The following is a 21,333-nucleotide window of genomic DNA, read 5'->3' on the forward strand; positions in this document are numbered from 1 at the left end:
TTTTCTTGTCCATGTAGTCACTAAACACTTGTGATTACATAAACAGTCTCATATCCTTGCTCCCTCCTGCCAGGATTTCAAAGCCTAAAGTTTTCTTTTGCCAGACAGATCTTCAGTTGATAAGGCAGCTGCTGAGCAAACCTGCCTTTCTGTTCTCTAACACATCCAACCTGTGTATGGTCAGTGAAGGCTCAGGAGAAAGGTTGTAAAGTATTATTGGGAAAGAAAATCTGAGTAGGGGGACAAAGATTCAGAAAAGTTCAATGGTGCTGTTACTGTGTCCCCCTCCTCAAGGTTGACTGGGTTCCAGAAGTCCCAGACTTCACCATCTTTTCCCTTCTTTAGAGTGTTTGCACATTGGGATAAAGTCAAGTTCAAGGAAGACCTATCAACATTCAGGAGTCAAGACAGTACCTATATCCATGGGTCTGTATATAGGTCATGACTATTGACTGTTGTAGCTCCCGAGGCCCCAGACCTGAAGGTGCCCTCCTGCCTCCAGAGTCATTACAAAGGGAAGGCAAACCCTTGTGACTAACTCTAGGGTAGCAAAGTTGAATTTTATCTGGGTGATATGAAGAGACCTTAAAATTCTGGTGGTTTTTTTTTTCCTGTGCTGCAGTGGTTTTGGATCACTGCTGCCAAGTCTGACAACCTCAGAGGACAGAGGGGGAAGAACCCCCTCTGGATCATCTGTCATCCACCTGAACAGCTATGGCACTTAAGCCTTGGTTCCACTTGGCCCATTACTAACACTTCCATCTGGTCCTGGTCCTTACCTGTCAGTGTACAAAACTGCCTCAGCTGTCTTTCTTGGTCACACCTTTATGGAGGAACCATTGTCAAAAACAGAAGGATGGTACAGCACCCCACCCTTTGCAAGTTGATGTCACTGCTATTTCTCTCTTGCAGAAGGTTGCTTTGTAGCCCATGGCAGATGAGAAATGGTAGAGAATCACCCCAATCTTCTCTCTAGGCCTAACCTATTGTGATCCCTGTTGTCTCTATCTTCCCCCTGCTGTTTTCTCTAGTACCAATTGTTTGTTGTATCAAGCAAGTGTGATTGGGCAAAAGTAAGTGAAAGAAAAGGATATTCCATTTTTTCCTGAATAGGTGTATGAGAAAGGAATGGAGTCCCCACATTCAGACTATAGGATCCTCCCAGGTATGAGAGGCTGGCGATTCCTCCATTCTCAAGATTTAACTACCAAAATCCTCATTTCTGTACATAAAGATAGCACTCCCTCCAACTTGCATATTGACCATATACTCTTTTTTTTTTTGTTTTTGCAAAGCAATGGGGGTTAAGTGGCTTGCCCAAGGCCATACAAGCTAGGTAATTATGCGTCTGAGGCCGGATTTGAACTCAGGTACTCCTGACTCCAGGGCCGGTGCTCTATCCACGGCACCACCTAGCCACCCCAACCATATAATGTTAGTTATTGCCATACAGGAAACAGACCATAAGCCATGAGCACTAAGTACAAATTCAGCATATGTGACCATGTTCTTTTTCTTTTCCCCCACCTCTAATATGAAGTCCCAGGCAGAGAGGTGAGTATGGGTCTACATTTCCACAGTGACTGATCCCTCGAGACATGAGCTAGTGCATCTGGCCTCTATGCATTGTGTTTCCAAATCAACCTTACTAATGGACTGAACGGAGTGTCAGAATTAAACAATCAGATCCTTGTTTTATTTATAGACTTCCTGCTATCTGCATAGCTAAGGAGGGTTGATCTGGGATGGGGTGTATTGTTGGGGGGGGGATTTGCTAATTAAAAGTGTCTAAGAAACATATCTTTTTTTCCCCAAGAAAACTTTTTCAAAAACAAAAGTATAACATGTAAACAAAAAAAAATCTACTTGAGACTTGATAAGCATCTCATTGTGTCTTCAAAGCCTTTTCACTTCCAGGGAGGGTGGGGTGAGGGCAGGGACCATTTTCCTCTTCAGGGGCATCACTGTGAGGGTATACCACGAAGCACAACTTCTGGCCCCACCACGTAATGGACTCTGGACAGAGAGAAGTCATTAGGCCAGGGTTAGGACGAGTCACCCTGCTATGCAATGCTATGCATTGTGGTTTGCAGAACATTGGATTCCAGAGGAAACCTGTCCAGTTCTATTTACCCCTCAATAAGACAATTCCAAAGCTACTTCTTAAATCTGTCCCTTGAAAAACAAGTCCTCTTCCCATACCTGCTGGTCTCTGAACTCACAGATTCACAAACTGTCAGAGATGGGAGGGACCTTAAACCTCATCTCATTCACTTTGTGTGGTGAGAATGGCCCAAGGAAGGAAAGGGACTTGTTGAAAGTCACATAGGAAGTTAGTGTCAGGGCCAAGACTGGAATCCAGTTCTCCTGACTCCTGGGCCAGAGTTTTTCCTGCTGCCTCACAGTACAATATTACCTAGTAATTCTAGGAGCTGGGGAGATCTTGCCTGCCTTCCTCCTTTCCTTCCTCTATCTCTTCTTTCCTTCTTTCTTCCATTTCTTTTTTCTCTCCTTTTACTCTTCATCCTTCTTTCCTTCCTTCCTTCCTCCTTCTCTACTTCCCTTCCTTTCTCCTTCCCTCCCTCCTTCCTTCTTTTCTTCCTTCCCTCCCTTCCTTTCTTCCTCCTCTATTTCCTTTCCTTTCTCTCCCTACCTTCCTCCTTCTCTATCTACTTATCTTCCTCCTCTCCCTTTATCCCTTCCCTCCTTTCTTGTTTTCCTTCATTCCTCTATCTTCTGCTTTCCCTCCTTCTTCCCTCCCTTCCTTCCCTCTCTTCTTTCTGAGGTGACTAAGGGAAGGGGGGCGTGATTGGAAGACCACAATGCTGAAAGAGTCCTCTGGTTAACATAATGAGCAACCCAGAGCTTAGGGAGTCCAGAAATGTACTTTTAAAGATTAACTTTACAGTCTGGAGAACACTTAGCCTTTAATTAGGTATAATGACTTTTCCTGGCCAATCAAGGCTCTGTCCCTTCTCCCACAGGCTAGTAAATAGCTTAGTGGAAAGAGCCAGTTCTCAAGTCAGAGGACCTGGGTTCAAACATACCTTCTGACTAACTTTAATATTGGGCAAGTCACCTAACCTCCCTGGATCTCAGTTTCCTCATTTATAAAATGAGGATGTTGGACTCTAGCCTCTGAGATCTCCAACTCTAATAAGCTCCTCTGATACTAACCCTCTTGCCCACCAGTACTCGTCCAGCCCCTCACTCACCAATGAGCCTGTGCACGAACTTTGGTTTGTTTCTCCAGGACACGCCCAGGAAGAACACAGGGACGCCTGTGAGAATGATGATGAGGCCAATGCCACAGACTACAGGCTCTGAGTAAAAGCTGAAGATCAGCAGAAATGCCCAAAAGGTCAAGTACGTGATTGGGATGAGAAGATTTACCTGGAGAAAGAGAGATAGAGAGCAACAGGGGTCGAGGGGCTGGATTCTCCCAGGCAACAAGCGTTTATTAAATGCCGACTGTATAGATGCACTGAGTCAGGCTCTGCAAAGATGGAAATGAAACCAGGCAGCCCTATTCACTGCCCAGCAACCTTCTAGAATCCCGTCCTTCCCACTTTCCACTTTGTTTTCCTAACAATGAATAAGGAAGGGGCTTGATTTTTGGAGTGGATCAGTGAAAACTTGATAAGGGCTCAGTTCTAAGCTCTGGACTAAAAATGGAATACAAAGAGCAAAGTGTGTTTTTGTTTCTAAACTAACTCTGAAGGTTATTCCCAGAAATGCTGAAAGTCATAGCAAAGTTGCAGGAATAAGAGTTTCCAGTGGGACTCTTGTGAGGGGGCAAAATTCCTTTGGATGCACAAGTTCTGGCATGTTTCTTAGGCAGAATATTGTTTTATTTTGCTGGGTGTCCTGCTCAGCCTTGGCTGCTGCTGCTGCTTCTAGGGGCTACAGTGGATAGAGAGAGAGAGAGAGAGCCAGAAAGAAGAATAAGGAAGACTTATTTTTAAATTAAAGCTCAGATAATTTCCTAGTTGTGTGACCTTGTTAAGTCATTTAGCTTCTTTAAGTTTCAGTTTTCTCATCTGTAAAATAGTGATGATAATAGCATCTGCCTAGCAAGGTTATTGTGAGAATATAATAATAATAATAATAATAATAATAATAATAACCATTTTTATATAACACTCTTAAGTTTTACAAAGCACTACATAAATATTTTATCCTCACAATAACTTCTCTATTATTATCATCCCCATCTTACATCCCCTTATGAGACTGAAGCAATGAAAGATTAAGCGACTTGCCTAGGGTCATACAGCTAGAAAGTTATCTGAGCTCATATTTGAACTCAGGTTTTTCTGATTCCATTTCCAACTCATTTCCAACTATTCAAAGTGCCACCCAGCTGCCAAATGAGATGACCTTAAGGCACTATATAGATGCTGGTTATTGTTGTTGTTGTTTTGGTCTCTGGGTTACCTAAACTGAGAAGCCATTAGGACACTCATAACATATTCAGTCCTTGAACAAAGTTAAATGATGCTCACCTTGATGGGTCTGAAGAGCTTGGGTCTCTTCCATCGCAGCACAATTAAGCCAATGATAGTCACTCCATAACAGAGGTAGTTGATGAAGGACACATAATTAATTAATGTATATGTGTCTCCCACAAGCATGATCACTGCTGTGGCTCCACACTGGAAGAGAAGGGGAATTAACTAATATTGCATCTGAATGTCTAGAGACAATAGCTCTGGTTGCCTTCAGTGCCTTTATACCTACATGAACCCATGTAGGATTCAGTGGCACCTTCACTACTGCTACTTAAGTCTCAGGTTCATTCCTTGCTAAACTGGACCCAAGGAAAAAGAGGGTTAATGCAGCTTGGTAATTTTATCATAAAGTTGAATTCTTCCTGGGATACCCCTGGCTAATGTAAAAACATTTGAGAAGATTCAAATCTTGAGGGTAGGGAATCTGAGAGAAAGATCTTGGGGCAGGTGAAGTTTCTGTGTCGGAGGAGGGACTAGATAAGGCACGGAGTTTTGTGAATGAGAACAAGTTGATCCTGCTAAAAGGAGAGAGAGAAAATAAGAGGAAAGGCAGGGTATGAAGTGACAATCTTCATAATTTCTCAGAATTCCACTCAGGGTGAGTAAGCAAGGCATGGTCAGCTCTCTGGATTGTGGCTAGATATCTTTGTTCTAGCTGGGAGAGATGGGGGAGCAGGAGATAGCCCTTAATACAATGGGAATAGATCCTTTTCCTGCCTGGATCACAGTTCACAGGTTTATTTTGAGGATCACATGGGAATAGTAAGGAGGGCTCAGAAAATCAAAAGAGTGTAAGGGGTACAAGAGATGGTTAATGCCTGGATATATAGGTGTGAGAATGAAGTGGGAGAAGGAAATAGAATGGATGTTTCATGTACCCATTGGTCTAGAACTGAAGTACTTTTAGAAGGTTTTTTGTGGTTAGAGAGAGTGAGTCCCGGATGCAAAGAAGTCATTCTTTTACCCAGTCCTGCATGTGGTGCTTTATGTGAAGCCAAGTGAGGTGTTGCTTTATGTTTTTGGAGTCTGACTTAACTCTCTTGTTCTTGCATTTACCTTGCAAGTGTATTTTTAATGAAAGTAATATTTCTCCTAACTGCCAGATCATGGTATCCCACTGCCAACTACTATAGTTTCCCCTTAGGTCATTTTCTCTTCTACCAATGTCTGCTCTCACGTCTTGAATCCAAACCAAGCTTAGGAGATGGTGTGTTTGTGTGTACGTATGTTTTCTCTCCAATGGTTTTTAAGATATAGTTCCAGACACTCATCCCAGATCAGCTTTGGGAGGGGGCCAGCTGGAAAAGTGATAGTGTAGGATCAGTGTAGGATGAGGGGATTGCATTGGGTCATATTTTCTCTTGCCTCTGAAAAGGTTGGAACCAACCTAAAGAAGAACCTTAGAATCACATAAGGAAAAAAAAAAAAGCTGAAGTGACCCTCTCACAGTGACTGTGTAGACAGATATCTACTTCAGCCAATCTATTTGTCAAAGCCAGATGTATACTAACAAAGTAAACTGAAGTTAATTATTCAAATGATTCAAACTGATTAATTTTCATTACTCATGAGGTTCTACTGATCCTAGAAGTCAGCAGGGAGTTGAGTCCTAGAATCTCCTTGAGTGGGGGGTCACTTACAATCAGGGATAGCTAGACTTACACAGACGAGAAGTGCAGGGATTGGGGTGCAGTGTTGGACATGAATCATGGCCAGCAGGCTGGGAAGGTGGCCTTCACGGGCTCCAGAAAAGCATAATCTGGAAGGAAGAAATACCAGTCTGGGGCCTGGATAAGCTCTACATTGGATGAATCAGACAATGGGGACTAGATGGCAGTAGTAGGAACCATAGAACTGAGTCCTAGATTTCTCATCCCTTCTAGGTCTCTATCCCTTCAACACCCCTATCCCACTCCACTTTTCTCTGCATCACTTCCACTATGTCTTCTGACCTTCCCCTCAACTAGGGTTCCATAGCCCAGGTGGCTATAAAATTCTCCTTCTTTACCCTGATTCCCTCTTGCTTTGTTTTGAGTAGAATTGGGAATTGTCCTGGGAGATTCCATATTAATGTTAAAGGAGGACTCATGCTACTCTTTCTCACCTCCCTTGGAGGTTTTTAACTCTTTTTAGTCCTCCTGGTCATCATCCCTTCTTGATAGATCTAGATTGCTCACCTGGAGGAGGTGAAAAGATATCCATTTATCCCTCCGAAGGTGGAGAGGGCGACCGAGACAGGCATGATCCAAGAGAAATAGCCCAGTAGCTTCTCTCCAAATGTCTACAGCAATGGAAGGCAGAGGGAGTGAGAAGGCCAGTTCGCCTGGGATGCCTGGATAAGAGTGAGTTGGGAAAGAGGGAATAACACAGTAGGCTGTGGAACTTACCACAGCAACGGCATTGGAAGATAAGAGCTCTTGTGGGGACATAGCTGTGAAGTATGCCACATTAGTGAATGTGTACACGAATGTCACCAGAGGAATGGAGATGAAGATAGCTCGAGGTAGGTTCCTGTTGAGAGAATAATAATGATCCATCAGTATTGGTACTTGGGAGAGGGAAGAATAGAGCCAAAGGGGGTGGGAATGTGGGGACACTGAGGTTCTATCCCCTGACTAGTGGATGCCCACCAAATCACTTTTGATTACAATAAACATAGGCTGAGGAGCAGCATGGGGTAGAAGAAAGAAGGGCAGAGGTCAGAACTAAGAACAATGAGTTTAACTTTAAGCATTAAGTGGTATAAGGGGTACAGTACCAGAATCAGGAAGACCTGAATTAAAATCTTGCCTCAAATACTCATTAGCTTTGTGACCCTGGACAAGTCATTTAACTTCTATTTACCTCAGTTTCTGCATCTGTAAAATGGGGATCATAATAGCACCTATCTCCCAGGGTAGTTGTGGGGATAAACAACAGTATTTTGCAAATCTTAAAGTACTGTAGAAAGCTTTCTAATGATCATAGTGATTTAGAAGTGGAAATAGGTTGCCTTTGAAGGCATAGGATTTTCTCTCTTGAGAACTTAAAGCCAAAGTTAGCTAGAGTCTGAGTTACACCATGGACAGAAAAGGCTTACAAAGCTCTACAGACCTAGTTTGTTTCTCCTTCCTTCCCCTTGAAAAGAAGAGACCTGGAGGCCTGAATAATTCACATTCTCCATCTTTAGATCCTAGATAATGGACAGCTATTGTTCTCTGTAGCTTATTGGAAGACCTCTGGGACCTAGAGGTACAGGGGATGGCTACTGTGTAAAGAGGGATTGGGTCAGCCCCTATCTTCCTCTTTTCTGGCTGGATAATATCAGTTTCTACCTTCATTTCCTTTTTGGGTGACAATGCAGGTATCTAGTTTTTAATTTTGTTTGTTTTTGCAACTGACTTCTATCCACATCATGCTCCTGGCTCAGCTGATTGACAAGGAATCCGAATTTCCCATATTTGAAGCCACATGGGGCTGGGAAGTTGCTCTGGGGTCTCACAGATGCATATTTTCCAAGCTATCTTAAATTGTTTTCTGGTTTGAGCTTCATAACAGCTTGGGCTCGGTCCCAAGCAAATGTTTAACCTCTCTTGGCCTTAGTTCCAACATCTGAAGAGTAAAGAGATTAGATGAAATGGTTTACAAGATCCTGTCCAGTTCTAATGTCCTTTGATTTCTAAGACCTCTGAGATAGTATAGAGATTCACAGAATCATCACAGAACTGGGAGGGGTCTTATAGGCTATCTACTTCCATCTCCTGCTCAATTCCAGAATCCAGGTTTTGAACACTTGTTTTTTTTTTTAATGAGGGGAAAATTGCCACTTCATAAGATAAGTCATTCCATTGTCAGATAACCCCATCTTTTTTTTTTTCTGTATACCACATTAAAACGAACTCCTCTGTTACTCCCATTTATTAGCCCTAGTTCCATCCCCTAGGGCCAAGCAGAAAAAGTATAATCTTTCTTCTGCTTGACAGCCCTTTAATTAGGTGATGATAGCTTTTCTCTGTACCCCAAGTCTTCTCCTCTCCAGGTTAAACATTCCCAGACCTTTCATCTGATTCTTATATTACTTTTATTTTACAGATGGGGAAACTAAGTATATAGAAGTGAACTGACTTGCCCCAAACCATCCAGAAATTTAATTAGTACTAGTTGTTTATTCTGAAGATTAGAGACAAGATTACAGGTTTCCAACTCCTAGGCCCAGATTCTTTTTACTAGTATTCAGGAGGTTATAATATTTCTAGCTAAAGACCAGAGACCACTCAATCTAGTCACTAAGGAGTGGTCATTCCATCTTAGAAAAGTAGGCTCCATTAATCTGTTCATTGGAAAATCCATTCTTGTCTCTTGTCAACCTCTCAGATGAGAAACTCCTTGACAGTAGGGCTCTTTTATTCCCCTGCAAGGCTCTAGGATGTTTCAGACCTCCTTTCCACCTTAAAAAAAAAAGGAATAATGATAATAGTTGAAATAATTTATAAACAGGTTGTCCCAAAAGTCTTAGTGCTCTTGCAATCTTTTAAAGTAGCTTTTTAAAATTTTTTATTTTTTTTAAGGTTTTTGCAAGGCAGTGGGGTTAAGTGGTTTTCCCAAGGCCACACAACTAGATAATTATTAAGGGTCTGAGGCCGGATTTGCTTTCAGGTACTCCTGACTGCACCACCTAGCCACCCCCTAAAGTAGCTTTTAAAGCTTGCAGCAGCACTGAGACTTTTGGGACATGCTGTATATTTCTTCATTTGATCCTCACAATTACTCTTTATGGTCAATAATTCTATAGGAATCATCCTCACTTTTCAAGTGAAGAAACTGAGGCTTTATAAGTAAAATCACAAATGTGATTGTCCATGGTCATGCAGCTAAGTGCTGACTTTGAGATTCAAACTCAGGTCTCTTAACCACAAATCCAGGTTCTTATGGTTATGTGGGGTAGAGGCCTCAAAGATATAGCTTCTGTTTCCCTTGGGAAAATAGTTATTGAAAACCTACCTTCATCTATTGGGTCACTCTTTGGTTTCCTGTGTCAGGACCTTTACTTCTATCCACCCCTCCCATTCTCCCACCCTTGGAGATATTTCACATTTTGCATCATTACTCCATCCAGGCTGAGGGGAGAATTGGCCTTGTTTTCCAGAGCCCCTGACTCCTGCTGATGATGCTCACTCACTTGCGGGGATCAACCAGTTCTTCTGTAACATAGTTGAGGAAATTCCAGCCACTGAACGCAAAGGATGCCTGCAGGAAGGCAAGAGCCAGGTGCCCCACAGTAGGGATCATCCAGAAGCTGAACGCATTGCTGGGTCTCAGCTCATCATAGTTGCCTGTGGAAGCCAGATGGAATATTGGGGGAAATAGGCTGATGGTAGTCTCCAACCCCAAGGACCCACTCCAACAAAGCAACCTCCTTTGGGGCCCAGGAGCTAAGTCTTCCCCACCAGCCCATCCACCCCTCTATTAATACCCCGGAAGATCTGGATGAAGCCAACGGTGATGATGAGGGCAAGTGCTAGCAACTTTCCTCCTGTGAAGATGTCTTGGATCCGTGTGGCCCACCGGACACTGGAGCCATTCACAAATGTGAGAAGCACTGGGTGGAAGGAAAGGGGTGTTACTGGGACAGAGCATGGGACCACCAGCACCATGTCATGGGGATATAGTTACAAACTCAAAATTCCTCCCCAGATCCCTCCTGATTATCAGTACTAATGAGCAGTGGGTACATTTGGATAAACCCAAAAAACAAAGTCTAATTCTCAAAAAGTGCGCATAGACTAATTTCATTTTAATGGCTGGGGAGGTGGGGGGTGGGGTGGGAGGGCTGGGACCATCCTGTGTAGATGGGCAAGAGTACAGTTAAGTTTTATATGGGGTGGAATTGAAAAGAGGATAGTCTTGAACCTATTGGCCATTTGCCATAGTCTATGAATATTTCCACAATTTCATGGGGAAGTTTGAAGGAGGAGGCAAAGCAAGTATCCAGGAGTGGGACCCCAAATTTGGAAGGGAGACAACTTATATTCATTCAAACCCCTGTCAAAACTTAACCTGTCTAATAAGTTCATCTATCATAGGCAGGCTCCTCTACTCTTCCCCAAAAACATTTAAATGCTTTCTTTGTTTCCAGAGGTGAGAGACAGAGAGAGAAAGGAACCAGATAGTGCGATGTAATGGATATAAAGGGCTAATTTGAGGAAAATGTATCTCTGATGCATAATAGCTGTGTGACCTTAGACCAGGCCCTTCAATGTCTCAGTGAGGCATCTCTTACAGCTGGTTAATTGCAGTGCAGATGCAGAGTTTTCTTAACAGAAATTCCCTCTCTCAATGAGATCACGACTGGTCTTAAGAAAAAAAATGTGGTATGCACTAGGGATAGCAAGTCAGAAACCAAAAACAGTCCCTGACTTAATTCTTACATTCTACATGGGATAAGTAAACATAATTTGAAGAGGAAGAGAACATTAATACCTATGTTGGGGAGCATCCTAGGGGTCTAAAGTCCAGCTTGCTGACTAGTTTAGGGGGCTTTCTCTATCACTGCTTCTGATAGCAACTTCTCTTCTCTCCCCCATCCCTCTCCAACCACTCTCATCCAGCTTCTCCTCATCCTCCTAAACTAGAGGCAGACACAGCCCTGGGAGACTTTTATAGATTGGGAAACAAGGGCAGGGATAAAATAACATATATAGGAAATTTCCACCATCTCTTGGACACAGTTCTTGTGGAAAAAAGCATAGGACTATGCCTGGAACTCATGTGGATCCTTGTCAACTCACCTATTCTAGAAACATCCTTCTTTTAGACTCAGAGATGGTAGTCCTGGATCAATCATGAAATGGGTTCCCCAGACACTATAGGGAGGAGATTAAAAGGAGATAAGAGATGGGCTGCACTTACATAGGCAGGCCATGGAGAGTACTCTGGATGCTGTGTAGGGTGGGATGCAGTTGGGGAACACAGGCTGGAGGACATAGTTGGAGAAGGTCAATGAGATGACGGCCAGACTGGTGGGGTACATGATGAGCACTGCACTCCATAGCAGCAGGAAGCTGGAATTAGAGGAAAGAGAAAGTTGAGGGTCATCTTCTTGAAGGGCAGGAATTTCTAGGGAGTAAGAGGTCCCAAATCTAGAGGCCAGATCAAAAGTCCAGATCCTAGAGTCTAGAAGTCAGGTCTATGTTTTTAGAGAGATCTGGAATCCTAAATTTAGAGTTTTAAGAGACCTTCAAGGTCATCACCCCAACTCTCTCATTTTACACATAAGATAACTGGAACATAGAGTGAATAGTTAGATGACTTACCTAAGGGTTGTGCAGCCAACCAGTTGTTAGCCTAAGGCAGGTTTCCTGATTCCAAATCCAGTACTCTGGCTATAATTAGGCCACCTTTGATGTGGCCCAGGTACAGGTTATTTGATAAGACTGATTGGGCTCTCATTTTCATCCATTGCCTTTGATTCAAGACCTGACCCAGTTCTCCTATAGTCACTTTCTCCCCACAAAGGAAGAGCTTTATGAAGGGTCTCCAGTGTAGTGAAAAGAATTAGGCAACTTAGGAGTTATTTCTAAGTTTGCCTCTTGTTGTAGGACCCTGAAAAGTTGCTTAGCCTCTAAGTGTTTCACTTTCCAGATTTATAGAATCTATAGGATCCTTTCTATAGCATCCTCCCTAGGGCTGGGAGGATTTTTAAATAAGGTAATTACCCTCCTCCATACCCAGGATCTTAAAGCTTTTTATTCTTCTCAAAAATGAGATATTACTGATCAATAGTGTTTTCTTCGAAGAGCAGAACTATATCTAAAAATAAATTGTTTAACAATTATTTATAGTAACAAAGAATTGCGTGAATGAATGGATTCTACCATCTTGCATTTAATTTCATGGATATATAAATATATATATATATATATAATTATCAAGGAAAGATCTTTTTCTGCTGTATATTTGTAATTATTTGATTATATGATTATGTGACTGCTATGCCACCCCATCTCTGTTGCCAATTCTGTTACAAAGCTTCTGTAACTCATTTGTCTAGAATTTCTTTTCTTAGTGAACTTCCTGGGTGGGCTGAATTTCTGTGGGAGATTCAGAGGATTGTAAGGAATTAATTCTATACTTTTCTAAGAAGTATTTCTATTGTACTCCAGTTGCTAAATGGAACATCAAGGTCTTTCCTTTTTTCTTGATATGAGGGGGAAAGCCTTGACTTAGATTTATTAGTGATTTTGTATGCATCAATTATATTAAGAAAGCATGCTATTTTAAAGAGTTTTTTAGTTTACTATTTTTTACTTTTCAAGAATCAATTTTTTTTTTAGGGTTTTGCAAGGCAAATGGGGTTAAGTGGCTTGCCCAAGGCCACACAGCTAGGTGATTATTAAGTATCTGAGACTGGATTTGAACCCAGGTACTCCTGACTCCAGGGCTGGTGCTTTATCCACTGCGCCACCTAGCTGCCCCTCAAATATTTTTTTAAAATTAATTTATCCTTCTCAGAGGAAATGAAAAAACAACTTCAAACCAAATCCCTTGCTACATCTTTATATAGTTCAGCAAAACAAATCCCCATGTCTCTTTTTGCATTTTAAATTTATCACCTGTCTGTCAGGAGGTGAAGAGCATGTTCCATCTTGATTCTTTTTGGACTTTTGGTTTCTCACTGTATTGATCAGAGTTCTAAATTATTGCAAAGCTGTTTTCTCTAAAATATATAGATTGTCTCTTAGTCTTCCCCATTTGTTCTGAATCAGTTCCTAAAGGTCTTCCTCGTTTCCTCTGGAAGGGTCCATTTCATCATTTCCCATGGCACAATGACTTCCCTAGTAGGAAGACACCCCCTTAGTTTCCAATATTTTTTCTTCCCATGAAAAGAACTACTAAAAATATTTTTGTACAAATAAATCATTTTCCTCTTTGATGTTTTTGGGATATAGGCTTAGTAGTGTATGTGGATCAAAGGGCATGCATAGGTTACTAACTTTCTGGGCATGGTGATTGAAGTGATAACTTTAAAAGAGCTTTGGAAAATATAAGGTCTTGTGATGTGGTCATCACTTCAAAAGGGGTTGAAGTTTCACTAAGTCCTTAAGCATAAAATACTTAGTCTTAGAGATGATGAGAGCACATCCCTTATTTCACAGATGAGGAAACCGAGAGTTTCAAAGGACCCAAAGTCACACAGTAAGTTAGTGCCATCCTAGAAAGGGGACTTATTTATTCTACCCCAGTACTATGCTTCAGTTCTGGTAGCTGCCTCGACATAATTAGTGGTAGCTAATTAGGGTGGTGTGGGCACAACAGTTAGCCTTTATTCAGGTATTGAGATCATTCCAAAGAAGGCAAGATAGACCATTCAGCACTTGCACATGCTCTTTACGCAGTGTAACATAGTGGACAAAGAAAAGAGCTGGAATATTGTCAGGATGATCAACAGTGAAAGGCTTAGTTTCTCTGGTCAAGACAATGATCCACAACAATTCCAAAGGACCCAAGATGAAAAAGGCCTTCACCTCCAGAGAGAGAACTGATGAACTTTGAATGCAGATGAAAGCATACTTTTTTATTTTTCTTGCTTTTCTTGTGTGTTTTCTTTTGTTTCATGGCAAAAATAAAAATATGTTTTGCATGGTTTCATATGTATAATGAATATCACATTGTTTGCCTTCTCAAGGAACAGGGAAGGGGCAAGAGAGAATTAGAACTCAAAATTCTAAATAATGAATATTACATTTTTAATGTGTAATTGGGTAATATTTAATGAAATAAATAACATATTAAAATTATTAAAAAGAAAATAGCTAAAGTTAAAGCTAGGATGATCTGGGACAAATCCTGGCTAAGGAATTGTATTTCTCAGTGCTTTAGGCAATTCTTATTGAGTAAAAGGAAAGCTAGGACCTGTATTGATCAAGGAAGTTTTACTCACCTGGAGATTTCCCTAAAGGAGTTCAGTCCTCAAATCCTATCCCTCCTGAATTCTTTTGTCATATTATATATTAAAATAACATTGATAATAGTCAAACAAGGTTATCATTTGTACATGAAGCTAATATTTTATTTGGTTACAAATTTGTAACCTTCTTGGGCTATTATTATATCCTAAAATGGGCCAGTTAGAGTAGGAAAACATAACATTTTGAAACTTTTGAGAATATATTAGATGCTTTGTCTTTAACTATTATCAACCTTCCTGAGTGCTTTTGTAAAGGGAAGAATCCTTTTGTCATGAGAATCAGACACTTACTCTAATTTATCCAGATTTTTATATGGGTTTGCTTCCAGTGAGGTGTTCCTGCTTACCCCTTACCCCATCTAAAAGAGAAGAAAACTCTCCCTCTCACCTTGGACACAGAAAAACTCCTTCATTTACAAAAGAGGCAGATAAGACATAGCAAGAATAAGTGAATGGCTATAGTTCGCAGTTTGGTTTTTAGGGTTTGTAAGTAAACATGTATGACCAAGCTTTGGGCTATATGACATCCAACCAGCATCATGGGTGGCTGTCCTGTCCCAGACTTCACTCCTTAGTACTCACCCTGCAAGACCTCCAAAGATTTCAGTCACATAGGAGTAGTCACCTCCAGATTTGGGGATAGCCACTCCAAGCTCAGCATAACACAGGGAGCCAAGGGCTGCAATTCCTCCACCTAATACCCAGACCACCAGGGCAAGGCCTACTGAGCCGGTATGCTCCAGCACACCTTTGGGGGAGATGAATATCCCAGAGCCAATGATGTTACCTGCAAGGGGGAAAGGGAAGAAGGATAGAGCAGAAATTCAGGATCCCAGTGTTCTCATGGTTCCTTCAAAACCAAGCTGAGGGGCCTTTATTCCACTTATGGAGAAGCAGTACCACAGATAATCCCAAATGATGCCCAAGCCTTCCTTGTCTGCTTTAGAATGTACAAGGTTTATTAAATTCAGATATTGAGTCTTCCCTGATCACACTGAGATTCTGCCAGCTGGATCATCAGGGGAGCTGGAGTCCAGCCCAGTGGAGAAGGATTGAGGATTCCCTGGGACTAATTCTCTAAATATTTTTTTTAGTTTTTTTGGCAAGGCAATGGGGTTAAGTGGCTTGCCCAAGGTCACACAGCTAGGTAATTATTAAGTGTCTGAGGCTGGATTTGAACTCAGGTCCTCCTGACTCCAGGGCTGGTGCTTTATCCACTGTGCCACCTAGCTGCCCCCTGAGACTAATTCTCAAGGAACCCCTAGAACCTGAGTACAGTCCCTAGCCCATGAGCAAAATCAAAGAGACAGTGGGATCTGGGAGAAATAGCACTACCTAGGAGTCAGGAGATGGATTCTGGTCTCAGTTTTGCCGTGGACCCATTGAGGAGCCCAGGGAAAATTATTTTCTCTCACTTAGCCTTATAATTGGAAGAAGGAGAATATGTGCCAAACAACTATGATCTATCATAGCGTGACTAAGACTGTGATCCAGGGCACCAGTATTCAGAGGAGCCATACTTTTTCCTTGCAGGAAATGCCATTCTGCACCTTGTCTCATTATCCTTTGCTAGACCCAGCTACTAAAAGGTGCAGGCATCACCAGACTACTACCCTCCAGATTCCTATTGCCATGGCATACTTTCTCTGTATCCTCTAGTCTTCTTCAAAATGAAAGGACTGGACTCTTAGAGGGAGTGACTACTTTCTCACCTTCCCAGTCATACCATCCTCAACTGAATTTGCACTTTGCACAAGAATTCCTAATAATGCCTCTACCATGGAATTTTTTTTATTGAGTTAGGCTGCATCTTAGGTCCTTGGGTTAGTTTGTGATTTCATTTCTTGTCTACCTGTTGTAAAGATCAAATGAGATCATCAAATTTGAACCGGGAAGAGCAAGAGTCATATAGCTCATTGACCTTAGAGGTGGAAGAATCTTGTCTAATCCTTCATCTGATGGATGAGGAAACAGAACCTGAAAGAGGGAAATTGAATTATTTGTGGTTATACAGGTATAACCAGCAGAATGGAAATCTGAACCCAAGTCCTCCACCTTCAAATCAAGGGACTGTTCCAGTTCACCATGCTGCTTCTCAATTATGATTGTAAAAGCCACATAGTAAACTGTCTAGTGTTTTGTAAACAAAGTAAGAACATTATTATTATTTACAGGGGAAGGGTCTGACTTACAGAAGCTGCCAACTTGCTTGGCAATGTGTTAGTAAGGCTCTCTGAGCCAAGAAATCTCTCAGGAGAATCGGTGATGTTGTTTGTCTAAGTGCCTGAAATTTGCATAGGTCTAAAAGGACCACCCTATCCCACTCTCTGCCTTCCCCCGCTCAGACCCAGCACCTTTCTTGAAGCTTCCTTTGTCCACTGGTATGTGATCTGGCAAAGACAAGCTTTGGAACCTCCTGCTCACAGACTGTGAAGCAGATGAATTCTTTCACTTTGAAACTCTTTTGAGGGATGCCCATCGAAATTATAGAGATGGGTGGAGAGAGCAGAGTTAGGGGATTTAAAGTTTCCTTGATTTGACATTGATCTGTTCTTGTGGCTCACTGACTGGCAGTTGATTGGCATCTAACAACTAAGGTAATTAGGACTGGGAAAGTGGCTTGGAGTGTGAGTAATGGAGAGTCAGAATGAGGGGGATAGATAAAAAAATGGAATATGAATATAGAGAAAGGGAGGTTACAGTGGGCTGGTGTTATGAGGGAAGGTTCTCTAGAAGAGGTATATCTCAGGGCTCCATTGATTTCTCACTCTTTTTTTTATTTTAGTTTTTTTTTTTTTTTGCAAGGCAATGGGCTTAAGTGGCTTGCCCAAGGCCACACAGCTAGGTAATTATTAAGTGTCTGAGATGGGATTTGAACCCAGGTACTCCTGACTCCAGGGCTGGTGCTTTATCCACTGCGCCACCTAGCCGCCCCTCCATTGATTTCTCTATCAGCTAGGATGGCATTGGAATATTGCTGAGAAAATATTTTATCCTTCAATATTGAGGGAGGTATAGACTTCAGTGCAGACAGCATCGGATTTGGGATCAGAGGACCTGGGTTTGTATTCCAACTGTTCCTATTACCTATATGGTTTTAAGGCAAAATGTAAAGTAGATGATAAGTTCCCTTCCAGCCTTTAAACCTGTTCTTAGGCAAAATATCTGATATTTATAGATAGAGGACTTCTTGATTTTATGATCAGCACAGGGCTGTAACTTAGAGTTGGAACTCATTCCTTTTTGGCCAGAAGGAGATTGTCTCTTTGCTTTTTATCTGCTAAAATCCAGCTCATCCTTCAAGGTCCAGCTCCAGTTATACCTCCTCCATGAAGCTGTCCTGATCTGTGTGACATCTCTACCTCTGAACCCCTGTAGTACTCATCAGACAGAAATGCTGCCATGTACCAAGTTCCTTGACAAGCAAATAACACCAGCTTCAAGAAACTACAGCCTGGTGCTGATATTTTCTTTCCTGAGCCTGAATCCAGTGTCCTGGCAATTCAATTCAACAAGCATTTAATTTTTAGTATTTGAGAGTTACTGTGGCAGGTGATGGGTTTGCAAAGATGGAAAAGGAAACAGTTTTGATTCTCAAAGAGCTTTCATTCTACTGGGGGAGACAGATCAGTTAATAATACAAATTCACTTAAGTGGAGAAAACCACTTAACATCAGGGGAGGGTGTGCCAGAAACACCTGGTAGTGGTCATAGTGACACTTAAGCTAAGCCTCAAAGGAAGTTAGGGACAGGAGTGGCAGAGGAGAAAAGGGAGAACATTTCAAGCACTGGGGTGGAAAGGGGTCAAGGTAAGGAAAAGACAATTTAATCAAAGTATGACTATGGGAAATAGAATGACAGGCTCAGGGAATAGACTGTGGTACATTTTGGCTGGGAGGTAAAGTTCATAAAGAGGAATAATGTGAAATCAGTCTAGAAAGACAGGCTGGGGACAGATTATGTAGTTCTAAGTGTCAAATGGAGAAGTTTTTATTTTGTGTTAGAGATAATAGGGAATATCTGAAATTTCTTGAGCAAGAAGGAAATGACATGGTTAGAAGTGTGTTTTTAAAAAGATCTCTTGTGGTTTTCTAGAGGATGGGTTGGGGGTCAGGTGGGGAAGGAAAGGAGATGCTGACACCAATTAGGAGACCACTGCAAAAGTTGAAAAGTTTTGAAAGCTTGAACTAGGGTGGCTATGTGAATAGGGAAAAAAGGAGGAATATTTGGCAGTAGAATGTACAATTCTCATCAGTATGAGGAGGATGAAGGAGAATGAGAGAGAATGAGAAAGTCAAGGCTGATTGAGGTTAAGCTGGGTTACTGAAAGGATCATAGTATCCTTGACAGAAATAGGGTCATTTTGAAGAGGGAATGTTTTAGGGGGAAAAGTAATAGGTTTACTTTAGAGACACTGAGTTTGCGATACCAAGCTCAGAATGTCAAGTTGGAAAGGTTCAAAAGGTAGCTGGTGATGTGAGATTCAGGAGAAGATCAAGATTAGATAATGTAGATTTTGGAGTTCTCTGCATAGAGTTGATCATTGAATCCTGGAGAGTCGATGAGATCACTGAGACAGATCATGAGGGTAAACCCACATAAAGTGGGTAGAAGGATAATGATAAAGAAAAAAGAAACTGAAGAGTAGCCAGGTAGAAGGAGAGGCAGGAAAGAGCAAACTACTTTTACTTCAGCACTTCCCTTCATCTGCCTCCTATGGGAACCTGGACTGTAACCCTGGGACCTTGTAATTTGATAGGTCAACTTCTGTCCTACTTTATCTGGAATAACCATGATGCTGTATATTTCCCCAGTTTTCATTTATGTGTTGTTTTCTCCACTAGAATGTAAAGTCTTTGAGGGCAGGGAGAAACTGTCCTATTTGTAATTGTTCCCTCAACAATTAGCACAAGGCCTGATACACAGTAGGTACAAGGAAGAAAGAGTAGTTAGAGGAGGTGGTAGTTAACAATGATAAATGTTGAAGAGACAACAAGAAAGATGAGGACTGAGAAAAGGACAGTAGATTTAGCAACTAAGAGATTACTGGTAATCTTGGAGACAGCAGTTTCAGTTGAGTGGTAATTCAGGGCTAGATTGAAAGAATTCGGGAAATGAATGGGAGATGGCAGTGGAGAACATAAATGTAGAGGGCTTTTTCTAGGAGTTTGACTATGAAAGAGAAAAAGGTATACGATAACAGATGGAAGGAATGCCAGGATCAAATGAAGATTAAATTTGTTTTTGTTTTTTAAAGATTGGGAGAGATCTGATTGAATATTTCTAGATAGAGGATGGAGAAAGATCAAAAGACAGGACAGGAGAAGATTAATGGAGAACATCAGAGGGAAAGGGATGAAGGTCATAAATAGAAAGGTTGAACTTGGTCAGAATGGTCATCTCTTCTTCTGATACTGGTACAAAGGAAGAGTGAATGGGGAAAGATGTTTAAGTGGTTTAAGGTAAAGAGTTGGGGAAAAAGGGAACTCATGCTGGACAGTCATGAGATACATCTTCCTTCCAATTTCCCAACAAAGCCAAGTACTTGGAGATGAGAAGATCAGTATAGATACAACTTTCATTTTACCATCTCCTCTCAGGACCAAGTGATAATGGTGAAGATTTGGCATGTTTGTTCTATCAGTTTATTGTCCAGGAAATATATTCTGGGATTAAAGAATAAGATTTATATGTCAGGAAAACCTCTTCAACATAAGCTTAGAAGAACACAATTAGACAGAAAACAGAGATGTATTTGTGTTGTATGTCTGTCTGTGTTGTTGTATGTGAGTCTTTGTCTTTTGTGGGGGGTTTTTTGTGTGTGGTAAGATGTATGAGGGTGTCACCACCTGCTGGCAAAACTTGGTAACCCATCCTCAGTTCTAGCCTTATTCTCTCAAAAAGAGAATACTATTTCCAAGAAAACAAGGATTGGATGCAGAATGGGGAGGGATTGTCACAGGATCATAAATTTAAAGCTGGAAAGGACTTTAGAAGGCATCTAGTCCAATTATATCCTACCCCCATTTTACAGATAAGAAAACAGAGACCCAGAGATGTTAAATATTTAACTCAAGGTTCATAGAAAATAAGAGGCAGAGTTGAGATTTGAATGTAGGTTCTTGGACACCAAATCTATCTTTTTTTCCTTTTAGACCATGCCATTTTGAGACATAATCTACTTTCTCTTAATTGTTCTCCTGTAATTTTAGGTTTTTTTTCTTCTTCATGATAGTTTTTTAAATAATCTAAGATACCAGGAATTCCTCCCTCTCCTCTATTTCTTTCCCAACCCCAAGCTTTAGGCTAAATATTTTTAAGTTCCTTCAACTGACTCTCTCCTTATTAAGGGTTGAGTTTTAATTTTTTTTTCCCTAACAAAACTTTTATTTTTTTCCAATTACATGCAGTTAATTTTCAACATTCATCCTTTTGCAAGTTTTTGAGTTTCACATTTTTCTACCTCATCTTGATTTAGGGTGTGAGTTATTGGGTTATGCATAGTTTTTTGATTATGTAAACATTTTATTTTGTTTTATTTATTTTTGCAAGGTGTTGATTTGTACCATTTTTTTCTCCCTCCCTCCCTTCCTCCCCCCCCAACAGAAGGCAAGTCTTTACATTTGCTAAGGGCTGAGTTTTTAAAGGATGAGTCAATCCTGCACTAATACCTGTAATCAAAATCAAGGATCTACTCAAGCCAGCAATTAATTATCCTTCAGGGCAGGAATGTAAACAGATCTAAGATGTACGAATTTTTAAATTGTTTTTTCTGCTGTGGATATTAGCAAAAATGCACAGAAACTCTAAGATCAACAGCAATGTCATCACCAACAGTGATTTTTCCTATTTGTAGAACATGTTGAAACTAGATAG

At 41.2% G+C, this 21,333-nt stretch overlaps 1 protein-coding gene across 1 annotated transcript in view; it reads right to left on the reverse strand.

Annotated features, from left to right (window-relative positions):
* Nucleotides 1-1,661: 1,661 nt before the first annotated feature.
* The window catches only part of SLC7A10 (solute carrier family 7 member 10), a 48,683-nt gene continuing 29,011 nt past the window's right edge, over nt 1,662-21,333 (reverse strand). Inside the window, exons 2-11 of the mRNA XM_074211489.1 lie at nt 15,040-15,244; nt 11,400-11,551; nt 9,964-10,089; nt 9,670-9,823; nt 6,899-7,022; nt 6,689-6,792; nt 6,174-6,270; nt 4,506-4,655; nt 3,216-3,393; nt 1,662-2,016 (exon numbers count right to left, since the gene is read on the reverse strand). Coding sequence (XP_074067590.1) covers nt 1,886-2,016; nt 3,216-3,393; nt 4,506-4,655; nt 6,174-6,270; nt 6,689-6,792; nt 6,899-7,022; nt 9,670-9,823; nt 9,964-10,089; nt 11,400-11,551; nt 15,040-15,244 — 1,421 coding nt within the window. The 3' untranslated portion in view covers nt 1,662-1,885. The remainder of the gene's footprint in view (nt 2,017-3,215; nt 3,394-4,505; nt 4,656-6,173; nt 6,271-6,688; nt 6,793-6,898; nt 7,023-9,669; nt 9,824-9,963; nt 10,090-11,399; nt 11,552-15,039; nt 15,245-21,333) is intronic.

Source organism: Macrotis lagotis, chromosome 1, assembly GCF_037893015.1.
Source record: "Macrotis lagotis isolate mMagLag1 chromosome 1, bilby.v1.9.chrom.fasta, whole genome shotgun sequence".
Lineage (NCBI taxonomy): Eukaryota > Metazoa > Chordata > Mammalia > Peramelemorphia > Peramelidae > Macrotis > Macrotis lagotis.